This window comes from Leptodactylus fuscus, chromosome 6, assembly GCF_031893055.1.
Source record: "Leptodactylus fuscus isolate aLepFus1 chromosome 6, aLepFus1.hap2, whole genome shotgun sequence".
Taxonomy (NCBI): domain Eukaryota; kingdom Metazoa; phylum Chordata; class Amphibia; order Anura; family Leptodactylidae; genus Leptodactylus; species Leptodactylus fuscus.
The window spans coordinates 125255393-125279002 of NC_134270.1; the positions used below are offsets into that span (position 1 = coordinate 125255393).

At 41.6% G+C, this 23610-nt stretch overlaps 1 protein-coding gene across 2 annotated transcripts in view; it reads right to left on the reverse strand.

Moving 5' to 3' along the window:
• THRA (thyroid hormone receptor alpha) overlaps positions 1–23610 on the reverse strand; it is a 119554-nt gene that overhangs the window by 57050 nt on the left and 38894 nt on the right. For both annotated transcript variants that reach the window (XM_075278340.1, XM_075278339.1), the window contains exon 2: positions 1763–1998. In XM_075278340.1, coding sequence (XP_075134441.1) covers positions 1763–1815 — 53 coding nt within the window. In that variant the 5' untranslated portion in view covers positions 1816–1998. The remainder of the gene's footprint in view (positions 1–1762; positions 1999–23610) is intronic.

Consider the following 23610-nt stretch of genomic DNA (forward strand, 5'->3'; position numbering starts at 1 on the left):
ATGGCCTAAAGCACAGGAAGAAATTAGACTGATATTGACTGCACGTACCCTATGATCAGAGTTTGTGACTGTGACGGATTCATCACTTTCTGTGCCCTTAGACAATCTGCCCAGTAGAGGTCCCCACTTACAGCACACTGTTGTTATGGATAAATGATGGCGAGATGGCACCCCACTAGTGTATGGAAAATGAATTATAGAAGATGTGTATCGCTTTATTCTCCTTCTCTGTGCTACAGTAAAGCCTGCAACCGCTGAAAATGGAATAACAGCTCAACATCTGCTGCATTTGGCCCAACTAAACGAACACCCTCTAAAGTAAACTAGCCACCAGGAGTACGCAGCATGGTATTATGGTCAGCCTTAAAGTAGGGCAGCCAACTTCTAAACTTGTTTACATGGAACTTTTCATTTGGAGAATGAGCAAAAATACACACATATTAAAGAAAATAGTTAGCACGCCAAAACAGAACACCGGGCATGAAAGATTTCAGTTAAGTCACTAAAAGGTACAGAACATCAATATAGTGGTATATTGTGGAATAACATCCTGGAAACGTGAAGTGAAGATTAGGGAACTGCACGTCAAAATCCCTATGAGTGACGCTGATAAGAAGAAGGAAGCAGCAGGGTAGTTCAATCCCTCACTGCAACCCTGCAGCGTCTCCAAAGAGACATGCTGAAAGTATGACGGCCTTACAGGGAAATAGTGGAGAATTTAAAGGGTCAACCCCTATATGAAAGTCACAGGGGGGTTCCAGTCTATCTGTGTATTAAATGGACAATCATGTGAGAACTCCATTTAATACTACATTTCTCCCCATATCAGACTTTGCAGTAAAAGTGATCAATAGTAACTTGCCTTGACAGAATAAGGATATGTTCACACTATGTTAACACTGCTGTTATTACAATTAACAGAAACGGATATCAATTGCGGTAGTGATTTTCACAGAGCTCTGTCCGTCTGCAACCAATCCCATTGGCTATAATGTAAAAAAAGATGGCGTACACTTTCTTCTATCATGTTTGTTCTATTTTGTAACTGGAGAAAAAATCCTGCATGCATGAAAAAGTTAAAAAAAAACAAAAACAAAAAAAAAAACACGAAGGAAGAAAGCTTCCATTATGTTTTTACATGGGGTGACTGCAGACTGACACCAGACAGAATGGGCTCTGTCTACATTTGTTATTTAATGTCCATTGCTCTCATCCCGTGACGGATGACAATGAACATTACACAACGGTAGTGTAAACACACTCTAGTAGGCTGTCTTACTAAAGGAGTTGTCAATACATTGCTCCATTTCTTTATTATCCAACTGTTCTTGCATGTGAAGGAACTGATTCCAAGATATACTGCTACATGTGCAATTTTTTACTATATTAGGATAGGATTTAGGGGATGTTTGCTTTATACCAGGTTGGTATGTACAGATATGCATGCATTATATACATATACTTGTGTATGCTTTACACCACTAGGGAGAAACCTACTGTGTAGTTCCTTTGCTAGATGGATAGAAGCGGTTAGGCAGACGAGTAAATGCGACTATTCAAGCCTAATTCATTTAAATATGAAGATAAATGAATATTTCAGAGTCTGCTGTCTGTAAAGAATTTTCCCATAGACACAGAGCCACTTCCAGTCCAAGTCACTGACTAAGCTTCAGAGTAATCCCCATTCTTGGCACGATGAATGTTTCATTGACTAGGCATTTGGGAAGTAAAACATTGATAACAGTAAAGCTGACCCATTTACCTCTTTTCATCTGGCTCTGACAAGCAGTCCAGCCCGCTAAGATTCTGGTCCATTCAACGTAATTCCATCCAGAACCAATCAGAAGAGACCAAGGCGGGCTCCGCCCCCAGTTGCCCGAGGTTCATGGGACACCGCCAAGTTCACATGGAGGCAGGTCCTACACCTTCCCCGGACAAATCATTCCCACCTCAGAGGGAGGGAATCATAGAGATGGGGCCTTGCTTCCAAAAGGGCCCCTGAAAAACAAAAGTGACAACATTGGATTATAGAGGGAAATATTATCGGTGTGTCTACATAGAAAATACCCAGACACATCACTTATAACATGCTCATTTATCAACGCTGCATAAGGCGGTACAAACATGGTGCTAACAATGGCGACAAGTCATTTTATCACTGTGTAGTATATGTCAAACTCAATGGGCTCAAATGTATGTAGAAATAGGAGAGTACAAAGATCTAGGACGGAACATAATAGCTTACGATTTCTAAGTCAGTATTAGTTATTCTCACAAACAGCTAGACAGATGTGATAATGAAGGAAAATTATGATGAGCAGATCTGCTTTATGAAGCATGTATCACGTAATAACAAGGCAGATTTCCTGTTAATCGAAACAATACTGGATAAAGGGAAAATGTCCCCTTTAACATATGTTAAAAGGCTGCCAATTCTGGCCTCTTACAGTTTTCATACAGACTGAACCTTCTCCGCAATCATCCTTTGTCCGTGAACGACTTTAATGGTGGCTCTTTCCAGTACAACATAAATCTCCCTGTAATGTCTACTAGAAGCTTCTGTGACTGAACCTGTATTACTTTCTTCAGGCCATATCCCACCAACTCCCCCCACATTCAAGACGTGAGCACTTGGGGGGCTGCGTCTGGACTAACCGCAGCGCCTGCTTTTAACATAGAGCTTCTGCTGTAGCCAGAGAAATATGCAATGCATTCCCCTCAGCAATTAGGAAAGGTCACTAAATGTGCAAGACCACAGCATCTCTTAAAGGGATCATCGTCTTCAGACAACACTGTTTAAAAAGCCCTTATAGGGCATTTTAAGGTAATAAAAATGAATCCCCCAGATTGGGAACCCCACTCCATAAACTCACGCAGGTAATCCCTTCCTTAGAAAATTTTACCGAGCTCAATGATTTCTTCACTGATAACAGCCGAAACAACAGTCATCGTGAAACCCACCAAGAGAAATGCAGCGAAAACTGGGCAACCCCTTCAAGCTTATGTTCACATGGAGTATTGTGCAGATGGATTTTGAGAGATTCTGCCTGATAATACTCACACAAAAAAAAGCCTGATTTTTTCAGCTTGAAGAAAAAAAGCGTCATGACATCGTTACGCCTGAAAATTCCCATAAAAATGAAAGGGCGGCAGAGGATTTTGTGGTGGATTTTGCAAAAACCGTAAGAGCTTTTAGCAAACAGAAGTTTTATGTGCAAGGCAAAATTTAAAATAAAACGGGACGGAAACGCCACGATTTGCCTGCGGTGGAAATGCTGCCAGAAAAATCACGGTGTTTTACACAAAGTCCAAAGTGGATGAGATTCTAGTGAATACCATGCTCAATTTGAGTTACAACCTGCAGCATGTCAATTATATCTACAGAAATGGAGGAAAACTCTCCGTTTAATCGCTGCGGGAAGAACCACGATGCGTTGCTGCTGCGGTTTTTCCCGCAATGCTTTTGGCTGCGGGACGTCTCGTGGGGCCTTAGCCAAAATCTCCTTTAAAAAAACCTTCAACAGCTGCTTCGTATTTTAACTCCAAAGGGACCGAAACGGACAGCCAGTGCTAGTGTGAACCTGGTATCACAAGGATGCACTATAGGTGTTTCAGATGGCCTCTGCCATTGTGTGTTCATATATCCAAGATGGCTACAGACAGGAACGTGTGCTCTGATCTGAGTGACAGCTTATATTTTGCACCGTAGGGATGCCATATATTATAGGAACCTAAACTGATACATAGCTTTAAAGGGTAGAATGACTTGCTATGCAAAAAAATATTCTAACTTCATTTATTTGCTTATATTTTTTTTTAGGATAGCCCATTGTCGCTTTGTTAGTAATAATGTCTATGGAGGGATGGAGCAGTCGCTGTATCGATGTTCAGTTTGAGATGTGTGTGAGGTTCCTAACCATAGACATGTATTTATATAGAGTTTTTCACACACGTTACTGGTGTATATGTTCATATATCCATCATCAATATAAGATGTATATAAACCTAAAAAGGTGGTGTTATAGCACAGGCGGCTTCATGATATTAAGGTCTACAGCACGATATATAGAAATGCTCTCGTTAAATCCCCTCTGCGCTCCCTTCAATCATTAGGAAAGAACTCGGGTCCTCTGCCCATGTCACACAGCTGCCAGGGCCTACTCCTGTTGCTTGGCAACCAAGCAGCCTGGACGCCACCAGAGGGATCTGTCTCTGTGAACCTTTTCTGTACCTCTGGCACTCTGCCCTCCATGCCCTGCGAAACCACAAACATAATGAAGTTAACTCAAATGCTGCCAGTGAGAAAGAGGAACCCTGGCATGACAACATCTCCGTAATGTCATTTCCATTGATTTGCCTTGTTTAGTATCAGGGACAAATGAGATAAATGATGATTCTATTGGTGCAGTATTTTCTGCCTAACCTTCATTAGATCAAGCTGACCCCCAGACAATGGCCGCAGCATGCCACAAATACCTTCACATAGTGCTGCTCATAAGCAAACCTTGCAAGAGTCACTTTTGCTTAAGAAGGGATTACAGTGAAGTAAATGTACCTATAATCCTGTATTTCCCTGTCTTATGCATTATTCCTTACTGAACTCTTCAGAGACTTGGCAAATACTTTCAGAAGGAACCCATGCGAAATTTAAAAGACGGGCAGGAGGAGGTACAGACAGTGCAGGAGCCAAGCGGCTTCCCTCTGCCAGACCCACTGGGCTACTGAACAATCTGGCCTCTTTGTAAAGACTTTTGAAGGGGGGGAGTAGGAATCCCACATGTGGGATAGAGGATTTGTAGAATTATAGAGGAGAGGAACGAAAGGCACAGAACCCCACATAGAGACTCCAGTCTGTAGGAACCTGGAGCCAACACTTTGTATGGAGCAGTGTGAGGAGGGAAAGCAAAGGACGGCAACAGCTGCCCTATAACATACAGTCCTCTTATACAAGCTATAATGGGAAGTACATTGACTATCAAATGGTATAGCAAGCACGTCTTTGATCATATTGTGTATTTCCGACTATTACCATATTAGTTTTTTTTTTTGGTAATGATCACAAGATGTGTAACAAAAACTCTATTAAGATTTCACCCCCGAGGGTTGATTTCAGGACCAGTGGCTTTGCATCTGTAAGTGGTGCCTGAGGTGACTAGAAGCCGCTTATCCCTTTCTATTTAAGTGAAGATGGACATCCATGGTAAATGGAGAATAAGGGCTGATTTGGCTGACAGCTATCTGAAGCCTATGGCCAGCTTTTATCCTCCTTCTCTAGAGAGATCTGGTAAGCCTTTTAGCCAAGCCCAATCCTTACACATTCTCCATGACCAAAGATGGAGGAGTCCAGGGACTGAAGAACCCTTAATGGTCTATTTTAGATTCTTACAAAACTGTTTGCAGAAAGTCTAGCAGACGGACAAGTATTTGCTTTGTGTCACTTTTTATATATTTCTAGTTTTAGTGTCATTTCAATGCTATTTTTCAGTCTAGCATGGTTTGTTACAATTTCTTAACAGAAAATAAGAGAACACAAAAAATAATCCACCAAAATCAATTCGCAAGTGGCCCCCCCTCCACGAGCTCCCTGATACTAAACCAGCCTGTCAGTGAGAACTGGGAACAGGCAATGGCTACAACCTAATTTGTACAATCCATTTTTTTTTTCTATTTTTATCCCCATTGAATAAGCTTTCAAAAGTATCAACAACATCTTTCTAGGTGAACGTGAATTAATTTTGTTTTTCCTGCCAAATTTACTGTCATTTGTGCCAAGGATGCCCGGCTGGCACATATGCAAGTTCTTAATGAAGGACAATTAGTTGTTTAATGAAAAGGTCTCTTTTAAAGCAGCCCATAAACCCTGAGTCTGAGAAAATAATCCCCCATGTGTGGTAGCTATAGAACTAAAAGCTGGACACCAGGCAGCCCTGGCGCAAAGTGTGGCTTTTCAGGCTTTATGCCGGTTGAATCGAGCGCTATAGTTCAGTTCTTGTGTTAAATGTATAGAAGGAATTAACAAAACTACACCCTAAAAAACAGAAGACAGAGGAATCCTAAATAAGGGTAACTATAAGGGTAAGTTGAGGCCGTATCTGCCTCAAAATCCTGACCAAAAAGACGGTCAGGCCTCTTTTCTGGGAGCCAGCTTGTTCCGGCGCCCGGGAAAAGAAGCGAGATGCTCATTCTTCAGGATGAGTCGCCTTGCGATTCGGCCTGAAGACACTCCCTCCTCCGGACTAGGCTCATTCACTGGGCCTAATCTGGAGCAGAGTTCGCAGCTGGATGCTCGTGCAGTGCACCGGCTTTAAGTCGCGGCTACCCTTATTTTGGTCCGGAACCTGAGGCGGCCTCTGCCTCAGGTTCCGGACCAAAAAACTCCCTCTGAATTTGCCCTTAGGGTGCATTCACACTACGTTTCCTGAAGCTTATTCTGAACGTAAAACACGTTCAGAATAAGCGGCGTCTAAAGCAGCTCCATTCATCTCTATGGGAGCCGGCATGCGAGCGCTCCCCATAGAAATGAATGGGCTGCTTCTTTCACTGCGAGCAGTCCCATTGAAGTGAATGGGAAGTGCCGGCGTATACGGCAAGCTCTGCTCATGCCGAGCCATGCACGCCAGCACTTCCCATTCACTTCAATGGGACTGCTCGCAGTGAAAGAAGCAGCCCATTCATTTCTATGGGGAGCGCTCGTATGCCGGCTCCCATAGAAATGAATGGAGCTGCTTTATACGCCGCTTATTCTGAACGTGATTTACGTTCAGAATAAGCTTCAGGAAACGTAGTGTGAATGCACCCTTAGACAGTTTTTATACTAACTTCCTAAAATACATTTGGGAGGAGCGCAGTGAGGAGATATCTGCCCTTAAACACTCCAGGTAATGGTGACTGGCTGGGTGATAGCAATATTCCTACAAAAAGTCCTCTTAAGTTGGATATCAAAAAGAAATCAACAAGGAGTGGACACAATGCCGTGGCCTTTACTGAAGGGGGCACCACAGATGGCCTGACACCAATATATAACATGTGCTGAGATTTGTCTGACCATGAGATCATATGTAGACAAACGTACGGTCATGTGAAGACTTTCCAGGCTACATTTACAGGGCAACGAGGTAAGAGAAGAGCAAGATTAAAGAAAATACTGGTTGAGTGTTTTACAAGGTTGAGATGAAGAAGACATGGATTTTAGTGTACATTATGAATCTGTGTACAAAGAGGCAGAGATAAAGCAGACTGTTCCTCACAAAGCAGAAAGGTCAAGGCAAGAAGCTTCAGAAACACATAGAAAGAAGATGAAGATGAACAATAGTTTAAGAAGAACATCCTCACCATGAAGGACAGACAAAATCTCAGCTCATTGTGCTTCTCAGAATCTGTCTACAAGGACAGGAGGACTCTGAATCATAGAATATGTTCTCAATTACAACTCTATATACAGGGAAAAAAAAGATATAGGATAATGCATGCCATAAACATCACATGAACAAGAAAACAATAAGGCAAAAACCACCTTCATAAGAAATCCCTTATTTACTAGCTTCTCCTCCTTTTTCTCATAAAAGGATGTCTCTCAAGTCCAAAATGCCTCCAAAAAAAGGGGTCACCAATTCTAGAGTTTGTCTCCGCCCCTGATGCACTTGCATGGTTGATTTGGATGTCTATAAAAATATGATTATCTCTGTATTGCTTCGTCGGTTTGTGGTCATAAAGTTGTGTTTCGGCTCCTATCAAAAGCCCCTAAATAGCACAATTATTGGTTTGGAAGGCATTTTGGACCCCATAGTCTCCATTCAAAAAAAGTCTCTGGTTTGCAAAAAATACATAATGTATAGTTACAACTAGCACCCCTCTTTTTATTCTCCTGGCACAGTTCCACATATTCTTTGCCGCTATTTATTTCTGTAAAATAGTGACCAATTTCTTAGACTACTTATTGGACAGTATGCGTGCACCCCTGCTTATGAATGGATCAGTCTAGAGTAGGAGGGAGGGTCTCAGACTACCAAAGCACAGAATGGGGGAGTACTGTAATTTAAAACATTAAAAAGAAGAGCATTATGCATTTTGAGAAAAGACTGTACATAAGATGGTTCTATTAGTTTACTATATTTTTCTATTTGAGTAAACTTTAGCCAGCAGCAAGACTGAGTACAAAGCTTTAATACCAGTAAGGTAGAGGAACTGGTATTTTCAGGTAGGGTGCAGCTAAACAAATAAGAAAATTGGAAACCCTGGATGGGTCCCTCCATACACCCCCGCAGAGCTTTCCTGACTGTATCTATGGTTACTGCCTTGTTTTGCCATGTACGTGTGAGTCAGAACACAGGTGATAAGTGGCAGAAAAAGAGGAATGAGCCTAGAAACGTTACCGTGTATCAAGAAACTGTGATGTATGGCGAGACGTTCGAGAGAGGGGATCAAAATTATAAGTGTGAGTAATGCCTGAGAGATGTTGAGAAACAAGATAGCACAGGGTAAACAGAAGCAAAATGGATGAAAAAATATGTTCTGAAAAACAGAGCTGTAAGCAGATATGAGGTTAACAAATAAGCTGGAAGTGTAGGAAAAACAAATTCTATACAAAGAGGCATGTATTAGATCTGGGATTATGGACAACATAACAGCAGGCATTGCTAGATGGTAAATTCTGATGTACTACACTGCATGTAATATGCATTATACATTTCCTTATCTCTCGGTTTCCTTCTTATCTATGTCCTTTTAGCAAAGAATGTTCTGACTGCAAAAATATATAACACTTGACGACCAGGAAAGAATCTATACAGTACATCTAAGGCCAGCTAAAGGGGATGTCTACAGGATGAATCTGCAGTTGATTTTCTTTTCAGAATTCAGATTTGCTAAGATTCTGCTTCGGCAAAAAGATTCCTGAAATGTTGTCATTTTTGCAAAATTCATAAAGTAATCTTGAGTATTCCCTGGGTGGGCACACCTTGAGATGACCACATTTTAGTGCCTATATAAAGGCCTTATTTCACAGATCTCCTGAATCAATCTTGGATAACTACAGCATATCAAATGGAAATCTGAGTTCTTTTCAGCTGAAGGTAGAGGATGTTGGTGTTTCAGCCATATTATAGATCCTACTTTGCAGCCAGTGGTGTAACTACCAGGGGTAGCAGCAGTAGCAGCTGACATAGGGCCCGAGACATTAAGGGGCCCGGCGACAGCCGCTACCGCTGCATTTTTTTTTTCTTAATAGGCCGTTACACAGCCGGTAATGGTCCCTATTTACTTACCAATCCGGGCAGGGGCTGGGATCAGTAAGTGACGCTACGGGCCCTACAAACACCATTATTATACTCATGTGACATCCGAACGTCACTGAAGATGGCCGACACCACCGAGGACTGCAGCGGAGCCAGGGATAGGTAAGCGACAGTGGTTTTTATGTTGGTATCTCCTCTCGGTCTCCAATTATTATACTCTGGGGTCTGAAAAGACGCCAGAGTATAATAATTGTTCATGGGTTTTCACAATGGGGCATAATACTGTGTACTGGGGCCACTATGGGGCATAATACTGTGTACTGGGGCCACTATGGGGCATAATACTGTGTGCAGGGGCCACAATGGGGCATAATACTATGTGCAGGGGCCACTATGGGGCATAATACTGTGTGCAGGGGCCACTATGGGACATAATACTTTGTGCAGGGGCCACTATGGGGCATAATACTTTGTGCAGGGGCAACTATGGGGCATAATACTGTGTACTGGGGCCATGACGGGGCACAATACTGTGTGCAGGGGCCACTATGGGGCATAATACCGTGTTCAGGGGCCACTATGGGGCATAATAGAGCGCGCAGGAATGCGGGGGTTGGTCGGTTGAGGTCTTCGGCTTTGGTGTGTGTGTGTGTGGGGTGTCAAAAGTTCACCACAGGGCCCCGCCATTGCTAGTTAGGCCACTGTTTGCAGACACATTTTCAATACTGAACAATGCTTTCTCTTTAAATGCTGTAAGTGTACAATCTGACTGCAGTATTCACATTCTATTCCTTGAAGAGAGCTATGAAGATCATCCACATATGGAGAGTTTGAAACTATAAGATCTTCATGGCTACAACCTACTGTGGTTTTACTGGAATATCTAAGGGTATGTTCACACGTTCATTATGATGGTCATCTGGGCTTCCAACAGGCTTTTCGATATTGAGTCTGTCTCTAGTGTTAAGCCAGAACCCCAAAGAGTTTTGTCAGGTTCACTTGAAATCTATTTTACCTGTTTTTTGGGGTTCTTTTTAGAAAATAAAACATAACTTCTAAATCACGAACAGCACTACAATATTTCAACATAATATATGACTCCAAAAAGTAACAAAAACCCTTGACATACAGCTCAGGCAAGCCAAGTGGATGCCCCACTCCTTGCCGTTCTGCCTGCCTGCATCTGCTTCACATATGAAGACAGCTGTGGTACGAGAAACCACATTATGTAAAGATTATTATGCCAAAGTTATTTCTGAAATTATTCTATTCCCCTGTCCCATATGATTTTGTAACCATGTAGGAAAATAAAGCTAGCGCCATGCAACAAGGCGGCTTGAACAGCTGTCATTGGAGCAATTACTTGGGTAAAAGATATCATGTACCGAAATATAATCTGACGCTTTAAGTGAAACAATGGCTGAACACAATTCCTTGCAAAAAAAATGAAATTGCAAATTAAAGCGACTAATGATGAAATATTCAGCTTTTACCCTTGTATATTCAGTGTAATTAGATGCAAACAATGAGCAATACTATTAGAGAAAGGCTGGGCGTACAAAGAGCCACAAACGCTTCAATCAGGGAAATATTCTAATAAGATTGTTCCCTTCCTGGCAAGAGAAAGCACTGCTTTCCCCATAATGGTGTCCCCAATCAAATCTCTGTGTACATGCCACCATTGCAGTCTTCTATGTGATCAGACTGGAAAGAAGACGAGATAATGACGGGTCTGATCATGATGACTATTTACGCATAAGGATTAATACTACAATGAAACATTCTCTGTTGTCAGCAAACAATGAGCAACACAAAAGTGTGGGAACATAATGGGGAAATGGATAAGCTAGCATCAAGTACGATAAGAGAAGTTGCCAATTCCAGGTCTGAATTCTGAGAAGTCCAAGTTTGTTTTGTGGTGGAGTTTGTAGAAACCCTGCCCAAAAGTGGGTGCTCCCTGGAAGGTTGGAACTTTCATGCCTTGTTTTTGGCAGCAAAAAGTTGGAATGCTTGCATTCTCCCCTACAATTTAGGAACAAAAGGCTACTGGGGGACTACTGACCGTCTGATAGATTCTATTCCTTGGTGTTCTCCATTTTTGATAGTCTTCTCTGGCCAAATTTGGATAGCACAACCACCAAGACTCAATTGATGTCAAATGCTAAACATTAAGGCATCCAGTATATCTATCTTGTACAGGCAGCAATGCATGGCGAGAAATAAAACCTGTATCTAACAACTCGTAAAGGGAAGGATCTTCTGCATAGTATTGGATTAATACAACATCTCAGTATCTCTCCATGAAATTAGAGGTATATGGTATAACAGAAGTTTATGCATGACCTTTTACAACTTCACTAAAAGGTAGCCGTGTGTTTGAGACCCTAATATTGTCAAGCTAAAATCAGCAAGCCAAACACTTTCCAGGTTATGCATTCTAAATGTGGTTTACTTACAAAGGTTACTCACAAAAAGAGTATAAGCTTTAGGCTATCCTTAATGTGCAGTAAAGATTTTGGAAGAAGTATAAGGGTTAAGGTCCATGTAAGCTTCATGTTCAGACAGAAGAAGCGAAGTGCATTACAGCCTATAACTCATTGCGCAGTCTGAACTGCAGGACATTAAGGGATCAATGAGAGTCCCACGAGGAAGGGAGGAAGAAAATCAGCAGATAATAGGGGAGGAGGCCCCTCATGCTGAACCCAGCAATGGAGCAGCAGAAGGTAGATGAGCACAGGGCGCCTAGGACTTTATTCTAAGTTAAGGGCCAGTAAAACATTGTTGAAGTTAGTTTGTGGCAGAGGGACAGGGCAGCGTTTTGGCCTCAAAGAAGAAATTCACTCACATAAGAAGCTGCCAACACCTTCAAAGATTAGGAACTGATGGAATTAAAACCCCCTTATCCCTTGTGCTACTCACCCATCAATCAACAATCCATGGAGATGCCAGCGATATTGCCAATGTAATTTTTTTCTTCTAAAACCCATGTTACTGCCATTGGGGCTTCATAACCCTCAGTTCAATAATGATAAGTTATAGGGGCAGCTACATATGACGTTAATTCACTTATTTGCTTATTAAAGGGAGATCATTTTTGAGTTGTTGTGTCTGAAATCAATAAAGGTTCTTATTCCTGGGCCCTCGAGTCAGCACCCATGTGGCATCCTTTTACTTCATCGACCCACTGACTTTCAATGGGAGAGATGGTTCCATAAAAATTGAGCCATGTTTTACTATTTCACAGATCACAGACAGCACTTGGTTGTGTGAATAGAGCCTGATAAAAATGGCAGCACAGGTTGCAGCAACAGAGGCATACTGACAGACAATATAAGAGCAGCAGTAAGTTCCTGCAGGACAAGAAGGGGTCAGCTGGATTTAGGACTGCAGCTGCTCTCCCTATCTTCTTTCCTGCACTAATTCCTTATTATCATGGAAAGCGAAGGCTATGCCATGCTGTCGACCACTTTTATACAATTTTTATGGGAGGACATACATGAATAAGAACATGCAATTCAGCAAATGCATAGCACTGTCATTACCTAGAAGGCAAAACACGCTAATCCCATAGGCATGGTATTAATCACCAGATTACCTCTGCCTACACCTCACTATGGGACTATGGGGGAGGATGTACCTGTGCTATCTACACAAGGTGGAGAGTAGCAGTGCAAAGTGTATAACCAGGGCAGGAATGAGGAATCAGGGTCAGCTATCCATCGCCTAGTGCTGTACATTAATATAGGGGAACTATTCATCTAAATATGTGATTTTATACCAAGAAGAGAAATGACTTTGCTGTACTAGAGGCGTATCCGAGTAAGATTAGTGTGAGACACTACATAGCACAGCACTACTATACATAGCCTGTGAATATTGCTAGTCACTTGCTATAACGTGATGGCAAGACTAGCAGTGTCTGCCAGGGTTGTAAGCCCCATTGACATGTACAGCCATGTATTGGTATGAAGCTGGCAGTGCTGATCATCTATCCATCTCTAAGACTAAATGAGCCTATGTCAGCTGTGAACATAAGAATGGGTGTTTTTGGGTGTGAGATGTTGGCTGGCGGGACTCCTGTCTGAGCTGTAAGCAGTCACAAGTGCAATAAGTGTGTGTATGGGAGACAACACTTCTCTCTAAGCTATAAATACGCATATGTGTGTGAGGGGGAGGCTAGCACTGCATCAGTCTGATCCATGAATATAAGGAAGGAGGCATTACTGCTGAGAAGCAGGAGGGGGTGACATAGAACTCTTAAGATTTGTAATGCATGCTTCTACAATGATCTAGCCCATATCTATCCTTTAAGCTTTGATGGTGTATCTGTGTATACAATCGAATGAACACTATTGAGTTTTGGGGTACTGAAGGTTAAATTGGTGATATCTTTATTAAAGTTCTGAATATTGATGAAGAGTCGTATACTTGGGGTGAGGGGGCCCAACTCTGTCTTCTAAGATTACTTATCATAGTATACTGCTATATATTAAGAAAGGCCATGTATCAAAGCTATAACTGGTCAAAGGAGTATATTGTACATTTAGTGGTGGGCATATGTTTGTGGTAGGAGTGGTCAGGAGCTGAACATCTCTGCCCAAGAGAATGGTGTATGGGTATAAGATGAAGGAGCATACAAGCGAGTAAGCAATGTATGAAAGTAATAGTCCATTGTCATATTATGTGTGTGCATACATTTAATGAGATACTGATGTATAGACAGGGTAGGTGGTGATGCCAATGTCTGTGCTCGGAATACAAGTTACGGTGTATCGGCGTGTGAGGGTGAGGCTGGCACTCGTTTTATATTGGAAATGTGACACCCGTCTCTGGAAGCATATTGAGGCTTGAGGCTGGCAGCTGCACAGTGTGTGTTTACACAGACATTACCACGGACTGTGTAACTACCGCTAATATAGCATGAGCTGGAAAAGATGGTTGTAGAGGGAAAATAGAGATAGGATGGCGGAGAGGAGAGGAGCTCTAGAGACAGCGCAGGAAATGTTGAGGAGAGAAGAGGCGTTGAAGAGGCGTTAAAGACTGGAGAACAAGGCCCAGAGGAAGAAAGGGGGGAATTATGGAGGACGCTTAAATTACTTTAATAACCAAGTAATGATAGAATAAGGAAGGAAAGTGTAATGGAGAACGGAGGGAATAGAAGAGACAAACTGGAAGGAATGAGAAAGCTCAAGATTCACACACATTGCAAGCGTCAATCTGGTCTACAGACATCTATGTATAATATAACCAAGAAGGTGCAGGAAGGGAGGGATTCAGTCAGTAAATGAGAAAAGATGTGAGATGTAGGATAGAGCAAGGTGAGGAATGAGAAGAGTGAGGCAAGGCGAAGATAGAAAGTCACAGATGAGAGAAATGCTCAGAAAAAGTGAGGAAGACAGATCTGAAGCTGAAGGTCACAGACAGAGCTAGTAGGGAAGGAATATGGATGGAATTATCCATGAAAAGTAAAGATGGTGACGCAGACAAGACTGATGAGGATGCCATGAAGGAAAAAATAAAGACAGGTAGACCACGGAAGATGGGAAAGATGGAAAAATAGAACAGGAGCAAAAAGGAAAAAAAGGAGCTTGAAACTACCGAGAAGAGATGGAGACGCCTGGAAGGCGAAAAAAGGAAGTGGCGAGAGAACAAAGAAAAATGTGGAAAAAAAGAAGGGAGACAGGATTGGATTAGCGGACAAGAGTGATGGTACCAGAGATAATGGGAGAAAGAGAGACATCCATATTGATGGAGTGTGAAAGCGAGCCAGAAAGGAGAAGATATATGGCAATGTTCCCCTTACTCTCCTCCCTGCTCCCCCACAGTAACAGAGCCGCAGGACGAACCCCTCCCCTCCCTTGCTTTCTGCACTATTGATAAATACATTAGTATGTGCGGGATACGAAGCAGCTGCAGAGCTGGCAGAGCGGGGGTTAACCCTGGCACTGCCGCAGAACATGGGAACAAGTGGATAAGGCGAAAAGGGCTGTGCCAATGTTCTGCGGATCAGGAGGGGTTAACAACTGGAGCCTTACCTTCCAGCTCCGACTTCCACGTGGTTCATTATGGAGACTTCTTGGAATCAACAGCTGCTTTGTGTTTGCTGCATTAAAATGAAACAAATCTGCAACTCTGCTATGTGTGCTCGCCATACATAGATATGAGATAAGCAGAGGACAGACAGACAGACGGATATAAGAGACAGAGAAAGATACTGTATCTGAGATAGATAAAGAGCGAGAGAGATTAGAGAGATAGTTATGAGAAAAATATACACGATAGATCAATAGACAGATTACAGTATATAAAGGGTATATATAATATATACATGAGGTGAACAAGAAGAGGGTGAACATATGGAATAGGGGGTAACAGAGAATAAAACAAGTTTGAGAATACTGGAGTCAATGGAAGAGAATTATATGGGTAAGGAGCTTCTGGGAGAGCACAGAACAGCTAGAAATATATGTGTGGAGTAAAGAAAGCTTATGAGATAAGATTATAATAAGACAGGGAAGAATGGCTCTGGTCCTGAGAGACTTGTATTAAAGGAACGAAGGGCAGAGACATGGGAAGACATAGGAAAGAGGGGATTTACCGAGATCAATTATAATACAGAAAAAGGGGAATAGGAAGGTAACAAATATTGAAATGTCCTTGAGAAAACTTCCTGGTATAACATAGAGAATATGTTTTCAAGAAATGGCCCTTTCACATGACCGGATTTTTAGGAAATCCAAATTGGGATTTACTTTTCTGAAGATGTAGGCTAATGACGGCTGAAGCGACCTACAAAACCACACGCTCATTGATTTCAGCGTTCTATGGTGAATACTAAGCACACTAATCTGGGTGTTTCCGCAATCCTAAACACAAACGTCAGAGAGTCTGTCTCTAGGGGGAATAGTTGCACCCAGGTCAAGATACCAGTCATGGTATGTGCAAACTATGGGTAGTGCCAAGCCAGTACCAATGATAGATGGACCAGCTAATGACTTAACATAAAACAGATGACACTGCACATCAGCAAAAGCCTAAGGCCGGGTTCAGACAGAGTTTTTTTGGGCCAGATTTTGATGCGGAATCCGTGTCAGAATCCGGCCAAAAAATACGCCTCCCATTGAAATTAATGGGAGCCGGTCATTTCCTTTATCCCCGAGCAACATGCACTTTCTTCATGCGGATTCCACGGCTGATTCAGTCACGGACCTCCGCCTCACGACACTCACTCCCAACTAGGCCCATACATTTGGACCTAACCAGGAGTAGAATGCCGCGATTGGATGCCAACCCACTGTATGCACTGCATCGGTATCCAGTCGTGGCTAGGCGTTTTTTGGACCAGATTCTGTGGCGTCCTCTGCCTCAAAATCTGATCCAAAAAATCTTGTCTGAACCCGGCCTTAGAGGATTTCACGGACTGGGCTATCAAACTCATTGTGCGGAATAGGTGCGTGAAAACAAGATCAGTTAAACCAGTGGTGATGCTTGGCTGTGCGAATAGTGTTAGACTAAGGCCCCACATTGCAGAAAAGTAGCTTTTTTTTTTTCAGATTTTGTTGTGTTTTTTTTTTTTTTTTGAGCCAAAGCCAAGAATGGCTTCATAAGTAATGAGAGATATATAGGAAGTTCTTTGGTTCAAAAAACCGCAACAAAAATCTTTAGCCTAAAGCTGAATTCTCACAGGACATTTTGTCTGTGTTCTTATGGGGTTTTGTAAATGCAAGTAAAAAACAAAGTTGAAAAAAAATGCATGTTTTTCTTAAAAAAAACAAACAAAAAAAACAACTAAGCATCAGCTGCCCACAGTGACACATGAGCTATATTTAGCGTTGAATGCAAATGCTGTTCTGTTTATGCATTTTTAAATTAAACAACACATGTTTTTTCAACTGCAGTTTTACAAAATGCCAGAATGCCCTGTGAGAACACAGCCTTAAAATAAATCCACATTTTTGTAAATGAAGAGACGCTTAAAGTGGGTCATATACATCAGATAGCTATGATAAAAGAATGAGGCCTGTAAGTTGGCATTGAATTAAAATATAGCATTCTTCTAGTTTCTCTTGATGTTATCTTAAGTTATGATCACTGACACTGGATTTATGGCACTGAATAAATTCAGGTAAAGTGCAGCCTTTTGTGTTTTTTTTAAATCAAGGTATTTTCCACAGCATTTTTTTTTTTTTAAACATGTGGATAATATTAGAAGGTCACTAACTTTACAGACAACTTAGTCTCATTTAATAGAGTATGTGATTCTTGACCAAAATGTAATGTGCTTTAATTGATAATGTTCAGAGTTTTCCTCCGCGGACTTTCTCTTAACATTATATCTACGGGAAAGCCACCGGAGTCTCCGTAGATATAATTGACATGCTGCGATTTGCGAAGCCGCAACGGCTTTGCAAATCGCAGTGTGTCCACACTGCAATCTTTTCCACAAAGTGGGGATGGGATTCGCATGAATCTCATCCACTTTGCCTGAACTGTACAACGCCACAATTTTTCCGCTGCGTCTCCGCTGCGGGCAAATCGCGGCGTTTCCGGTCCATGGGGCCCTGGCCTAAGGGTTCATTCACACGGAGGAAAATGGCGCTTTAGTTGGCACTGAATTTTCAGCGCTGAATAAAAAGCCTCCCATTGATTTCAGGTCTGCTAGTAGAAAAAGGAATCCATTGAAGTCAATGGGAGGATTTTTTTTTTCAGTGCTGAAATTCCACACCATTTTCCTCTGTGTGAATGGACCCTAAGGCTCCCCATGGCATACTGCAGCAAAAAATTGCTCCGGGAAAAACCACAGAGGCAACCCACCAGGGTTCTTCCCACAGAGCTTTAGACAGAACGTTCTCAGAGGTTTTATCTGCGGACTTCCTGTTTCAATTATACCTATGGGGAAACCACTGGCGTTTCCATAGGTATAAAAAACATGCTGCAATTTCCAAAACTGCACTATTTTTGGAAACCATGGCGTTTCCACAGCGTAATTTCTACCACAAAATTGGCATGAGATTCACTAGAATCCCATCCACTTTGCTCTGACTGTAAAAAAAAACCTCAATTTTTTTTCGCAGCGTTTCTGTCGTGGGCAAATTGCAGCACTTATGCCATGTGGGGCCCCGGCCTAAAGTTCCTACCACTAGGTGTCTCTCTTCTAGCTAATTTGCAGTTCACTGCCTGTCATTAGGAACTGTCAAAAGATGCAAGAGGTTTTCACAGTGAGTGAAAGGAAAAAGGGGAGGTAATGTTCTGTCTTCACACATGACAAATTTATTACAGGAATTCCTGCTACTGTAAATCGGTTCCAAACATCTAAAGTGGGGTAATTTTTGTAAAATATTCATGGATATCCACAAGGTCCACTCAGATGACTAAGACAGTTGCAGAATTGTTGCTACAATTCTTCCTCATATGAACATATACCCTCAGGAAAGGTTAACATGGAAAAATTTGGCTCCAAATCAGTCAGTTTCCATACCAAATCTGCCTTAGGCCGGGGTCCTATTGGGCGTAAAAACTGCGATTTGCCTGCGGTTGAAACGCCTCAGGAAAAATTGTGGCGTTTTACAGTCAGGGCAAAGTGGATTGGATTCTAGCGAATCTCATTCTCAATTTGCAGTAAAAACCACGGTGTGGATGCGCCGCAATTTCCAAACGCTGGCGGTTTCTTCATATGTATAATTGAAACAGAAAGTCCATAAAGGAAAGCTCTGCAAACTTTCTGTCTAAAGTGCTGCGGGAAGAACTGCGATGCATTGCCGCCGCGGTTTTTCCCGTAGTGCGTTATTGCTAAGGGATGCTCTATAAGGACTTATCCTTACACTGAAACATTGAGATCGAAGCATGACGCTGAAAAATAAAATAGTCCTGCTCAATCTTAATGCGGATTTTGCTGCTGATTGAGAACCTGTGGCATGAGCTACTCCATCGATGAGGCCCTTTCATTGGAGCTTAATAAGCAAGTGCAAGACGTGGTGAAACACCAGATGGGTGTCCGCTTCAAATTCCCCTACTATTTCTGCTGTGTGAACATAACATAACCTTAAAGCTCACCTTGCTTACCTCCATTTTTGGGGACTTCGATAACATATTTACACAGATGGGAAAGAGAATAAAAACTTTGATTTGCTTTTCTACATAACTTAGATCCAGTTCCCAAATTTCTTGTGTTCTCCTGATATTCCAATAGGAAACCCGTTCATTCTCATTGTTTTAAAAATGTCCTTGTGATTGCGGTTTAAAGTGATCTTCACAGGGCCATTTTTTACTGTCATGTGAGTAAGGCCTTAGTAAGTTGTGAGAGCAGTTGTAGGTTTGTCATTTTGTGGTGGTAATTTCAGACTTCCTGAGAAAGGCTTCCTCACAATATTCTGTCTCAGGCTAGGTTCACACTAGCGCTTGGTTGCCGTGCAGGGATTCCGTCACCCATTCTACTTGAGAAATGCAGAGAGAAAAGTGTTGTAAGCATTTTTCTGCGGGTTTCCGGGGTTCCACTTTTTAAGTGGACTGGGTTTCCCTTCTTTGGATCCGCTTATGATAGTGAGAACCTAGCGTAAAAAGGCCTCAACCACCACACAGTGAAGACCAGCATCAATGATGCCTGAAACTGTTGTGATTCTGAAGTAAAAGGGGGCCACGAATTGCACCTGTAACTGCCAGAAAAGCCTTCTTTACTGCATTAAAATTAAGGGTACCCCACCTACAACACTATCTCCGAGCCAGAAGACTAACACAAGATGATTCCCCTAGAGGAATTATCACCATCATCTCCATCACTGCATCCTACCTATCTCTGAACCACCATGATCAGATCATGACCAGAGACAGGAGACAGAGACAGGAGAGAGCAAAGCCGCCATCTTGGACCCTACTTCTGCCACCATACACACCAGTCCTAACAAAATTTCTACATGTAATTGTAGTTCAGTGCAGAAAATATAAATTTGTAAAACAATTGCATGACAAGAATATATTTTGGTTTCCATCCAACGTGCAGCCCACTGACATTGCTTCCACTAGGGGGTCATCTGACTACACCATGTACCGTATATATAATCTAATAGCTAAAGCCTCACATTGCGGAAATGCAGCAAAAAAATAAAAAAAAGGGTTCTGTTTTACAGTAGTGAATGATATTTTCACAAATCTAACAAGATTTTGATTAATTTCATCCACCCATCAAGGAAAAAAAGAGCTGTGGAAGTACACCATGTTCTTTTTAGCTACAGAATCACAAGCACTTTCCATACAATGTATACAATGGGAGGCAGAATCAGGACAGAATTTGGTGTTGATTTTAAGGCACAATCCGCCTTATGCTAAAGTCCCATGTTGCAGAAACGCAGCTTTTTTTGTTGCAGATTTTGCTGCGTTTTTTTGAGCCAAAGCCAAGAGTGGCTACAAAATGAATGGGAAACATATAGGAAGCTCTTATACTTCTACCTTCTGCTCAATCCACTCCTGACTTTGGCTCAATAAAACACAACAAAATTTGCAACAAAAAAGCTGCGTTTCTGCATCATGTGGACTCAACCTCAAAATCAGCTTGAAATTCCACCTTGTGAATGGGCCCTAATAGTTTGGAAGTTGAGTAATGCAACCAAGAAGAGATTATTCTTATGCATTACCCATAATGTCTGAGCTCAGAGCAAAATTTGCCTTTGGAGACTGGCCAGCTATATGTGTGATTATATACATATGTTGGGTGTGTCCAAATTCGCTAACTGGAATGAGTGTCCAAATATATTTAGCTATATAGTCATGAGGAAGATGTTACTTAGAAACATGGAAAATGCATGTAAAGCGTTACAAAACACACCAGTGTAAAGCTGTGTCCAGCATTAGCAAAATGACCATATGTCTCTACTGGATAAAACTACAGCAAATGTATTACTGTCTAACATAACTGGGCAATATATATATATATATATATATATATATATATATATATATAATACAGATATTATCTAATCGCTGTAACAAATATAGCATGTGAAATGGATGGAAGCATACATGTGTTATTATGAGGACCCCATAGTAATATATGGAGCGCAGTGTAAGGTGTTAAGGTACATTCGAGCTGTCCTGGAATTTGCAAGGTTGTATAAGGGCAGTAGCGGTATGCGAGGAGGTTGCTGGTGCTGCATGGTTCAGCGTGGGAATCAGTGAACTGCAGCGTCTCACTTCAATCACATGCAAATCCACATCCTTAATCTGCTTACTAACTCAATCCTGATAGAGGTGGGGCCATCACGGAGGTACCATGTGCATATCTATTCTCTTTACGCTAAGGGTAACTATGTCAGCGAAGTACGAAGAAGAGGTCTTCAACAAAATATTGGTATATGAAGGGTACTGGCCTGACATATGGATGAGCAGAAAAAAATATGGGAGAAACAAAAACAACCAGGATAGATGAGGAATAGTAAAAACATGGAGAAAAAGAACAATGATCAGACAAAGCAAACTATGGCCCAGATTTACTAATACTAAGACAGTGTATAATGCCCCAAATTGATAACAGTATTAAATATGACAAATCTTTTGTATAAATTTATACCACCTTTTAGATAGCTTACTTTGTGGCAGAATTTTAAGCCCAATTTTTGGTGCATCTAAGCCAAACTCAATTCTCAGAGAATCACCACGCACATTTCTAACAAATAGGAAACATTTTAGCTCAACCTTTATGCACCACATTTCTAGGTGTAACCACAATAGTACATCTGGGCCAATGTCGGCAGAAACAACAGACTTGTTAAGTTAAGGCCCCACATGCTTTTTGTTGCAATTTTTTGAGCCCAAGTCAGGAGAGGATTTATTAGAAGCAAAAACTACAAATGCTACTTTTATATTTCCCATTCCTTTTCAAGTCACTCTTGATCGACCTTAACCGCCAAATGAACTACAATATTTATGGCTGCGCCAGAATAATGATCAGTCACCAGTTGTTTAACAATAAACCCACCTTTATCTCATATGCATGGCCATCTCAAGTTACACATATCATTGCAACAACCTTACTGCTCCATACAAATACAGGCTGCCCTAAAGAGAACCTTTCGCCACCAACAACTCATCTTGCTCTTTACACCATTCAATGGCTGCTGCTCCACTGATTCTGGCACAGTTGGAATTTTTTCTCTAGCCCCCACCATTCCCGAGAAATCAATGCTGTTAGTTTTGGTGCCCGATATGCTATGTAGGCTCTGTACAGTCAGGAGGGCGGTGTCAGGCAGGAGCAGACAAGGGAAGTGATTCTGAGCTCTGCCCCTGTCTGACACTGCCCTGCTGACATAACAGACATAAATAGCAAATCAGGCACCAAAATTACCTGCCCTTTTTGTTGAGGAATGGTGGGGGCTAGAGAGAAAATTCCAACTGTGCTAGAATCAGTGGAGCAGAGCTTATTAACAGATGCTAAGAACTTGAATTGGTGGAGGTGGTGAAACACTTTTTTTCCCACTATCACTGCTCTGAAACTAGGATAGTCTTCATACCATGCATAATATTGAAAATTATTCATCAGGCATAAAAGTCAGACGTCAGGAGCAAAAAGAAGATTGTTTGAGTAAAAAGACACCAGGGAAGATTAAATGATCTGCCAAAATAAAGTAAAATGAGGAGACAATGCACAGCCATTCAACAGGTTCCCATTATTCTAGATAAACGTGAATATCATATATTCATGACAATCTCTTTCTCAGTATCCCCTTCCTTTCTATGGTGGTCTATGTAATACACCAACAGCAAATACAGATACCCTGTGTGTTGGCGTATACATTAAACAGCCTGGGGATTTGCAAATCCATAGATAATTGCTGTAATACCTAGAGAGGAATATACATCCCCAGACTGACAGGTGGTCAACAACATAACAAAGGCAGAAACAGCCAATAGAATTGGTCTAGACTTCCTTTATATTTCTTCACATACGTCAATGAAAACAATTGTGCAGACAGGAGGTAGCCATGCATTTCTATCTGACAGCTTACATACTCTGTACATGTCATTATATGTGAACATCTTAACCTCAGCCTGTACATCATTATGGCATATATTGAGCCTTACAATGTTACTAATTCTCATTGCACACACAGATGAATGCACATTGAATATATTGTAAGCTTCGGCTTATACAGATCACTTATAGAAAGTGGTTTGTACAGCCATCACTATGTTGAAATGTGAAGGTCATGCTTTCTAGCAACCTCATGCCCCTATGGTCACAAGGGCGTATTATATCTACACGCATGAGTCATATATTAGCACCACATACGGGATTCAGACCCATAATACAGTCATATATATGGTGAATATTACGTCAATAAACAAGCAATTTAAAAGGGAGGGAGGAAAAAAAAGGAGCCCGATAAGG